Here is a 10,685-nt window from a genome sequence, read left to right as displayed (position 1 = left end):
TTTCATGGATACATCTGAATCAAAGGCATCTCCAGAAATCAGAGATTTTGTTTTTGAGTGACGCAGTGATTCCATAGACTTACCATAAGTGTTCTGTATGTCTATATAAGTCATGTTAAAATGTCGAAATTTGTCTCAACAAATCAAATTAATCTCAAATTTAATACTGCAAGAAAATGTTATCACCATATATTACATTAGTCATTTTTTCTTAAGCCCAGCCCATCGTTTGTCTGATTTTCACTAGAGCTGATTGAACACCCTTTTGTCTTTAGCTGAAATTGTAATAGTTAATTTTATTCCATGCATATTATCCCATATTAGTAACAGTGTGAGGAGATACTGAAGTGATATTCACTGTTGTGTTCATTTGAGATACTGGCTTGTGTTGCTGCAGTACATATGAAATAGAATAATTGTGGCTGTATAAACTGATGTTTACAAGGGATTAAAGCATTATTTTTGCTAAATGCACACCATTTTACCATACACTATCAAAATGCACCATACACTGTAAGTACATTAAGGTAAAAGAGAGCTCATTTCTCTATGAAAAACTTGTACAGTGTGTGAATCTGTTCACTTGACTAGATGAAATAAATTAAATCAAGATAAAGCAAGTTAATTGTGTTTGTGTGTTAATAGACCACTATGATCATAAAACTGTTAAAGATGAGGGACTACAGAGGCACACAAATGTGCTGCAACTTAAGAAAAAGACATGCTGCAAATACAACAGGTATGAAGTCAGGTGACAAGAAGGCATACATCACCACCAGAGCACGATTGAGAGCTGGCATTAAGGAGGCTAAGAGGGAGACCAGCAGAGACTGGAGAGAGACCTCAACAGCAACAGTACTAAAGATATGTGGCAGGCAATTCAAAATGTAACAGGCTAAAAAAGTAGGAGCTCCCCCGACATATGTGAGGCCACACTGCTGGACGAGCTGAACACATTTTACACTTACTTTGACCTCCTCAGTAAGGACTCAGCTGTAAGTATAATCTGCCTCCAGAGGACCAACCACTCTGTGACACAGCAGATGAGAGAAAACTCCAGCTGACAGTGAATTTAAACAAGGCTGCCAGTACAGATAACATTCCTGGACATGTACTAAAAAGTTGTGCTGATCAGCTTGGTAATGTTATCACTGACATTTTTAACATCTCACTCTCACAAGAGACTGTTCCCTCCTGCTTCAAGAAAGCCATCATCGTTCCTGTACTTAAAAAGTCTGTTGTGTCTAGTCTTAATGACTACTGATGAAGTGCTTTGAGAAACTGGTTGTCCAGCACATCAAAGACAACATCCCTGCCAGCCTGGACCCTCACTAATATGCTTTCTGTCATGAACTGTGGCGCAGGAAGGTAGGACCCAAATGCAAAACTCAGACCAGGTAAGAGCAGCGAAACAAGGTTTATTCCCAGCAGAGGAGTCCAAAGCGAGAGGCAAAAAGCAAGGTCAAAAAAACAAGCGAGGTTCAAACAAAAAGACGCTACTGACGAGGCTGCGGACTAAAGCTGTAAACGTGGACGAGGATCAACGAACTGGCGACGAGACAAGACACAAAGGGGGAATATATGCGGGACTAATGGGGCGTGATTAGAAACAGGTGCGGGAAACACAATCAGGGATCAGGTGCACATCGACGAGGAGGGGGCAGGGCAGACAGGAACCTGGAACAGAGACAGGTGAGTGATCCCAAAATAAAACAGGAAGACAAGACATGAAACCTGAGGGAGAAAATAAAATACTTACTGCAGACCATGACACTTTCAGAACCAACAGATCCATAGAGGATGCCATATCTACCGCTCTTCACTCAGTCTTCACTCACCTTGAGAAAAAGAACAGCTACATCAGGACGCTGTTTGTTGACTTCAGCTCAGCATTCAACACAATCTCTCCCATGAAGCTGATTGGAAAACTTAACACTCTGGGCTTCAGTACAACACTCTGCAACTGGTTACTGACTCCAGAGAGTTCAGATTGCCAGTCATACCTCCTCTACATTAGTGCTCTACACTGGAGTCCCCCCACCTAAAAAAAAAATCAACACCACTTTTAATGTTAACTGTATTTGAATCTTGTCTCTTTACCTTCCACAACAGCTGGAAAGCGGAGTGAAATGAAAAGTACTAGTAAAAGTAAAAAAAGTAAAGTAAAATGTTTTTCACAGTGGAGTCTGGTGTTTATAACATCTTCAGTCATAACAGTTTGAATTGTAATGGGGTCATTATCATACATATAATGTATAATAATGTAGGTTTATTGTAGCTAGCTGAAAGGGGGCATATGTCCACCTGCCGTGGTGTAGTCGGACAGACTTCTGTCAATACATTAATTCTCCCCCACTGCTTGTATTCTGGGACAAGGACAGCAGTCTAATCGAGCTATAGCTGTAACTCCACTGAACTCTGCATGGAAACGGTACTGAGTGTTGGTCCAGGAATGCATTGTTGGATGTTGGTCCAAGATGAATTCTTACTGAGCAAACTCGTGTTGTGAAGTGGAGCTTTAAGGTACCACACACAATTTAGTTTGAGATCCAAAGAACAAAAGTGAAAATCAACTTCAGCTGTCTGACCTTTTCACAAATCTCTGGAACCAGATAATTTTATCCAACTCACTTCCTCACCTGAATTCAGTTAGCTGCATGAGAATTAATATTATCTGTATCATATCACATAGGGCTTATTAGTCTCAAGTATTATTAAGTATTAATGTGACAACTGATAGAACTATTGAAGGCTCCAAACATCGACAGTCAGCAGCGCATACCAGTTTAATTGACTGTGGTATTTTTAAAATGGGCGACACTATCTAGATGATTTATACACAGTTAACTTACACTAACATTGCTGACAAAACTCACGCTTAGACAATACACCACACAAAAACTGATCTGAGTTTGGAGAAGATTTTATTTTTTTTAAAAAACCCACCTGGCACTCAAATCAATGATTAAAAATAAGAATAAAAATGAGCATCATATCATCATTATAAACAGTTGAAATAAAGGGTATACAGTGCTTAAGGAAAGGTCTGTGAAGTAAACTTAAAGTCATGGTGAGTTGGTGTGGAAATGATCTGAGGCTACAGGGGGGACTCGCTTCATGTGGAGTTTCTCTCCTGTCAAATCTGAGACACACACCTTTGCATACATACACATACACTTCTAGACGAATGGTCATTTGGAGCAGGTGGGGCCAGAGCCCCCCCCTGCTAGCAGCAGAAAGAGGTGTGGTTTTAGTGGTACTGGGTAACTTTGAAACTAATATTGCGGGCGAATACATGACCTAGAGTATCCTTGGTGGCGGCTGTTATTTATCACTATTCTACAGTCTAAGATGAGAGGCTGATGGAAAGGTTTTAAAGTGGTGTTTTAGTTGAGCTTGGCTTGAGAGGCTGATATGTGGGTACAGCCTCACACCCACAGTGCTTCGTGTGTGGACAAACAACAATATGCATGCCCAAAGCCTTTGGCATTTTAACGGCACAAATCTATTGTGAGGCTGATGGCTGTTGCCCTGCTGGATTGTATCTAATATTTTCCAAATACTGTTGTATTCATTTGCTTGTAGTTAGCAGAAGTTAGAATTTCTTCAATGAAGATAGAAGTTACCATTTTCTTTAGAGAAGACAACAGCTGTGTATAGCACAAATTTGAAAGTCTGCCTTGTGAAGAAAAACTTGAGATTCAACACCTCAGTGGCAACCGGCCAGGGGATATTATTAATAAAACAAACTGCTGGGAAAATTGTTAGATTTAGATTATGTTTAGACAAGAACAGCCCACTAAAAACTTAAGTATTTCCTTTGCATTTATAATCTGCGTTCATATGATAACATTGTGAAAATGATCCTAGTGTACAGGGATCTGCAAAAACTGAAAACTATGTAGTATGCATGCCAGGCCAGTAGTTGGCAGTGTAACTTTGTAATGACACCATAGGGAGAAGACCATGCGCCTGCACATAAAGGCATTCTTGTACAGAGTGGTGAGTGTAAACCTATCTCACTATAATACAGATGATGGCGAACCTGTGCACGGGAACTGACAGCGTTAATAACCTTAGTAGAGTCAGCAGCACAAACATAGCTCAGTTTTGTTGTTTTTTTTCAAACTGCAACAAAAGTTTAATGAACTGTTGCAGTGTAAATGGCCCCTTAATGTGGAGTGGTTCTTCTGGAGGGGAAAAAAAAAGAAATTAACCAGCTAGTCAAAGAAGATGTTTTTTGCATCTGTCATTGATGGGATGGTGCCCTGTCAAGAACAGGTTTCCAGGATCTCCAGCATCTCTATGAGAGGATTATTATTATTATCAGGAAAAATCAGGATTGCTCCATAGAGCATAGGTCAAGACTAATGGGGACTTGAGGAGTTTAACAGGAAGTTGACGGGGAAATGGTTATGTGTTCTATGTAGAAAAATTATAATACTGCATTCAGTCAAATGTCATTTTCTGGTTTTACATTTGTACAAGAAATTGTATTTTTGCATTTTTTTTCCATCTAAAAACACCACTGAGTTTACTGCATATGACCATCTCTAGGTGTAAGCTTGACATTTTACTTAATCACTTTGGTGCAGTTCTCCAATCATCCTTAGAATTTGTAAAATATTAAGCACATTTTCCCAAAACAGTACCACACAAAGAATTACCTGCAAAAGCCTGTTATGTGCACAAAATCCTTAGTTTCTGATGAATAAGTTAATATTTATGTCATGTCAGTGACAAACAGGGCAGTCAGAATGCTTCACCATGTAATATGACAGTGTACTTTTCTGATGTCAGCGCTGGCTCAGGTGTTGATGACATGTATGTTGAAGATCGATTGCGAGAGATTTGAAACATTTACACCTCAACAGTTTGTACTCTAATTTGTTGGCAGACCGTGCGAAAATAAAAAGACGAGACTGTTTTTCAGCACTGTACAAGGGAAAAAATAGAATTAGAAATGTAAACATAGGAAACAGTTCTTTGGCAGAACTGTACATATAGCGCTGTGTGGGGAACTATAGTGCAGTCTCTCTACATCTCCTGGCGTTGCTGTCTGTGATTCTCATCTATACATCACGGATACCTTCCTATCACTGCTTTGTCACTGGACTTTTACGTCTACATATGACTGCCATGACATCAAAAAAAGCAAATGTTTGGTTTAGGCATAGTTTGGTTTAATATTTATGTGGGAAGCAAAATGCTCCTGCGTAAAAGTCCGGGGTTTGTTGGACAAACTGATGCCATCTAGCAGTGTATCATATGGCTGCAACAGGTGCTGTCTGTCACGTTATGAACTGATGCCATCCGTCCACGTATCACACTGCCCCAACATGTGCAGTCCAGCTAACCGGCGGGAAATCCTGACATCATAAAAGGTTTTGTCCAGGCACATTACAAACTGATGTCGCCTGACATATAATAATGCCACAAAAGGTGGCTTTTGGCGTTGGTGTCTAATGCCAAAATCACTAACGAGGTGACGGTATTGGACAACTTTAGTATGCTAGCAGGCTGGCAATGTGCATAATCACTGCATGAATATGCCAAAGCATTTGTAAATTTTCCAAAGAGTGAAAAATTGCTTTTACAATGTGTACATATAATGACTAAATAATGTGTGGGCTGAACAAATAGTTCCGAGACTTTCGTTTTACATTTGAGAAATGTACCAAAGCGACTGAGAAAAACTCAAACATTGTATTTTGTTAGCCATGCCATTGGAAAATAAATCAATGTGAACCCTCAGGTTCTTCTGTTAAATCATGATTGCTTTTCACTTTCTATGTTACTTGTAACAAGATCACTCTACAGTACATCAGCAGGATCATGACAACACATACACAGTCAATGTGTTCACCCAAAGCACTGCTGAAGGATTTAAAGCTTCTCAGGCTCATGCAAAATAAATCCCAAAACCTCCAGTGTCATAGGATCATAGATTACAGGCTCCACGTGCAGAGACTGAGCTGAAGCTCCTTCATTCATTCTAAAGATCAGTGAACACAACACAACACAATATTGCTTTAGTTACCATAGTGGTGGAAATTAAATATCAATGTTGTCACATTGTGAATGTGCGTAAGACTGACAGACAGGAGACAAAACGTATTTACAAACTGCACGACTGCATTTTCTTGTCCAGCTAAAGCAGCAGTGAGATCTTTCTCCATGCATCAAGTGCATGCAGGCAGACTGTCTACTTGTCATTTTGCAGGGAGGGGGAAATTTAAAGCCATGGTGTGTTACACTCTCTACACTTTGCTAGAGAAGTGACCACATCGTGTGGTTGTGCAGTGTGCGTCCATCATTAGTTCAAAAACACACACTGCAGGAGTGCAGCAGGAAAGAATGAGGTGTTGCAGGGGTTGGATGAGGACAGACGCCTCCACATGAGCAGGAATCAACGCGCACAACACAGTCATGATATCGCAGAGGCTTCTGACAGATATCATGACTGTTTTGTCCAACTAAATGTTCATGAAATGTCACCACACATGACAACACTTCTTCCTGAGGTAACGTAACTCAAACTGAGGATTTTGAAAGCTCTTAATAAGCGTGGATTTGCCCTAAACAGCTGAAGGAGATATCTCTCTAAACCTAATGCTGTGTTCACACTACACAACTTTACCCCTAATATTTCACTCACTGACAATTTTTGGAGCTCTCAACAATACAAACAGATTGGTGTTGGCTCAGCACTGCTCAGAGACGGCAGCTGAGAGTGTCACCCCCTGCGTCCACACAGTGTTTTTCTTCAGCAGAAAAGTGGTGGCATGGAGCTGAAAAGAGCTTCTGCCAAGCGCATCATAAAAAGCACTCCCAGCACCTTTTATATATGACACACTGAATGTGGGTTTTGTTAATACGACAACGATATCTTGACACTAACGTTGGCTAGTAAGCAAATGTGATGCTATGTTAACAGGGGTTTGACTACACAGTTAACAACAAGCTTACAACAGTGCAGTGATAAAAGCACAACATAAACCAGCAAACATCCAGTGTCTGCCGTCTGACCTTCTCTCACAGACCTCTCTGTCTTCGTTATGACAGCACCCTAGATAAAAAGCGGTGACATTACCGCCGACTTTCTGAAAAGTTTTGAGATTTTCAACTAGGAGCACTGGGAGCAGCTGCACAAAAAATGTTGAGAGCTCCAACATAAAGAAAAAGCAGGCGCCCGCTGCTGATAGGAAACAATTGTAAAAAGATGCTGGCGTTGAGAGAAAAACGCTATGTTGACACAGGTGCTCCCCATATATCTAACATGATAAATACCTGTACCTTTGTCAGTGAGATAAAGCCAATAAAGAGCTCAAGACACGGGTTGAGGACAGAGACGAGCTGCACTGCAGTGTTGTCCAAGGAGTGAGTGAGTGTGTGTGTGTGTGTGTGTGTGTGTGTGTGTGTGTGTGTGTGTGTGTGTGTGTGTGTGTGTATGTGTGTGTGTGTGTGCTTGAGAGGGAGAGAGTGACAAAGAGAGGTAAAGAGAAGGTGGACTATGGCACTCAACGTTTCTGAACATTTTTAACCTGATAACTTATGCTGCTTTGTCATTTTTGGACCTTGACATTTTCTACCATGCACCCACCTGGTCCTGATATGTGATCTGACCTGCGCAACACATGACACACTTATCACATAATCACCAGGTGTAAGATAACAACACTTTCAAGACAGAAGTTAACCAGTGTGAACAGAAACAGAAATCTGTTGGCTTTGGAAGTTGTGTAGTGTGAACTTAGATTAGAGTGACACCATGTGCTCAACATGGATATGCCTTTGGTCTCAGGGGGAGACGGTTTCCTCCCTGGGAAGGAGTGAGCTTCAAGCTTGTCAGAGTGTGTGAGAGAGAGAGAGACACCTGAGATTTGAAACCAGCAGCATCTGTGAGGACCATCTGTGTGAATTAGTTTAAGTGACCTTGCAGCCTCTTGCAGTGCACCTGGACTCCACTTGTAGTTGGCCCTGGCAGCGCGTCATTGGTTATGAGGTGGTGTCATGCTGTAGCCCAGTTCAGATTACAGAGGCGCTGCCCTGATCCACATCCTTTTTAACCGGACTGTCCTCCAGGGCCAAGTCTACCTCCAAAAAGTCTGGTTGTTCATTGTCCTGAGACATGTTTTCCTCCTCCTCTGTGCTGGAGCCGTCCTCTTTGCTTCTTCTCTGTCTTTGGCACGTGGCAGACTTGGCGGGGCCAACTAGAGCCAGGCAGATAGCACCGAGGCCCATGCCCACTGCACAGGAATAGAAGGCAGCACCGTAGTTCTCTGTGGCATCCACCAACACACCTGGAGGTTAAGACAGCTGTTAGGAAACTTCTACACAGATGTCCACTGATCAGTGCAAACAGCAGCCACTTTAACACAGAGATCATTCTACAGGGCCGCAACAAACTCCCCCCTTTATACCGCCCCTGCACCTTAACACAAAACCAACAAACAGCGCCATCATTCCTCTCCAGTATGTGATTATACACTGCACCGCAATCAAAGAGGTAAGAGGGGCGTGATATTCAACACACCAGCATCTGCCTCTAACGTGACATAAAACACCTGCGTCAGCAGCACTTTCTCAACAATAACAAAGGCATACGTCATTCACAATAATTCACCATTTCTGTTATATGGCGGCTGATCTCGTCTTCTGCTCACAGGGTAACAACGGGAACACAATGGCTTCTTCAGCAGTGTGTGATTGTCGCCAACCTGTTGTTTTGGGAGGGTTTTCGGCACCAATATTAACAAATTAGAGCACCCACAATGCCTGTGTAAGCAGCACCACTCAGACACATCTCAGCTGCCTGTCAGCCACGGCACATTTTTTCTGCGTGCCACGTGCGGTTGTCAGCAGAAATAGACAATGAAAATGCCGTTTTGATAATCATCTGTTTTTCTCAAACTTTCCTGCTTCCGTTTTAAAATAAAAGCCCTCTGACATCTCTGTTGACAGAATCAGTTGTTGACACAAGGCATTTTATTGTGAAACATTTGCAGGACTGTGTTGTTGACAATGCAGGAGCTGCATGACTTCATACATGGGTGGAATATGTATTTATTAATGTGGAAATTCAGAACTCATTGCAGCAGGCAGCTCTGCAGAAGCGACACAGCAACAATGCTGTCAGTGTGAACACCACGAGAATGCAACATGTTGCAATTCAGCGAGGTTGCCGTCACATGCTGCTCATGCATGTGGCGTGTTCCAGGTATAAGGAGCTCCCAAAACTCACTGTTTTCCCAGTTTGCCAATTAGCTGCTATGCTATGCTAACAGCTGCTTTTTGAATCTCCCACTGTGGGTGCACACATAAACACGTCATCAAAATATCACAACAGTGCCACCCATGGTCATGCCTTTCCTGCTTTACATTTTACACAGTGCCGTTACGGCACTGTTACTACCTCTGTCCCCGGCTTGGAGATGAGACCACTCTATCGCTCCCTTCAAAGAATGGTAAAATGGCAAAGTGGCATAATGGCGTGATATTTGTAACATGAACAGGAAGTGTAGATGCGGCCAGACAAAAAGCAAACAGTTAAAGCAGCAGGGACTTTGTACCTCCTAGTGGCGGCCCTGCCAGCCCAGCAAAGCTCTGGATGCAGACGTACACTCCCACCGAGGAAGCCATCTTCTGGATGCCCACAACGTCCTCCTCAGCCAGCATGGGGATGTGGGTGGAGCCGACTGTGCCCATGAAGTAACCATAGAGGGCGCAGCAGACCACAAGGCCCCAGAACTCCCACACGATAGTGAAGGCCATGAGCACCAGGCACAGCACAATCACACAGCCCAGCAGCACCAGGGTCTTCCTGCAGCAGACTCTGTTCAACACCACCCCGATGGACAAGCGGCCGAAGATCTCAGCCACAGCCATGGCAGAGAGCATGTAGGATGCCATGCTGGGCTCCACGCCCCGGCTCTTGCTCAGTTCAATGATGTAGAGCTGCGGAGCGAAGAAGCCCAGCGTGGCGAATAAACCGAAGAGGGAGTAGCAGATAAAGGCACCGTCTTTAAGCACAGAGAAGTCCAGAAGTTTGGGCCTGGAAGGATGGAGAGGACCCGCCTCTGCCTCTTCCAGTTTACCCTCCTCCTTCTCCGTGGCTGGAGTGGGATCTGGGGACAGTGAAGGCTCCATGCCCTCTTTGACCTGCACCTCCCACTGCATCAGAGCCTTGTTTTCAGCTCCTGCCGTCCTCAGGTCTACATTTGAGGCAGAAAGCGAGGTAACACCTGAGTCCTCTGAGCCCCGGGAGACTCCAGAGCTGATGGAGGTCCTGGTTTGTTCGTTGTCCAGCTCGTAAACAGTCTGAAGCTGTTTTAGAGAGAGGGACTCTTTGTCTGATTCACTGTCCTCCTTTACAGGCTCCGGCTCAATAATGATTGGACGAAGGAGAAGCCCACAGCCAATCATAGAAGCCTGAAAGATGCCGAGGATAACCAGACAGTAGCGCCAGCTGATGTGTTGCTTCAGTGCAGTGAGGGCTGTGGAGAGAGCACATGGTGTTGTTACTGTTATATACTGAATGTCCACTTAGTATTTGTTTTTGTTGTTTTAAAGCAAATCTCACTGTATTTATCAGTAGATGCCAGAGTCTGAAATTAACAACCTCAATCCCAAAATGCAGGCAGATGTTCTTGTTTGGCGAGTAAATCAGAGAAGGCTGTCCATCA

The 10,685-nt window shown here is 43.1% G+C and overlaps 1 protein-coding gene across 1 annotated transcript in view; it reads right to left on the bottom strand.

Moving 5' to 3' along the window:
* Positions 1-2,907: 2,907 nt before the first annotated feature.
* Positions 2,908-10,685, bottom strand: part of slc16a6b (solute carrier family 16 member 6b) — a 14,445-nt gene continuing 6,667 nt past the window's right edge. The window contains exons 5-6 of the mRNA XM_042504928.2: positions 9,573-10,496; positions 2,908-8,303 (exon numbers count right to left, since the gene is read on the bottom strand). Coding sequence (XP_042360862.1) covers positions 8,029-8,303; positions 9,573-10,496 — 1,199 coding nt within the window. The 3' untranslated portion in view covers positions 2,908-8,028. The remainder of the gene's footprint in view (positions 8,304-9,572; positions 10,497-10,685) is intronic.

This window comes from Plectropomus leopardus, chromosome 18, assembly GCF_026936395.1.
Source record: "Plectropomus leopardus strain MGB_pleo_1.0 chromosome 18, ASM2693639v1, whole genome shotgun sequence".
Lineage (NCBI taxonomy): Eukaryota > Metazoa > Chordata > Actinopteri > Perciformes > Serranidae > Plectropomus > Plectropomus leopardus.
The sequence above is the reverse complement of the archived record's forward strand: the minus strand, read 5'-3'. Positions and strand labels throughout refer to the sequence as shown.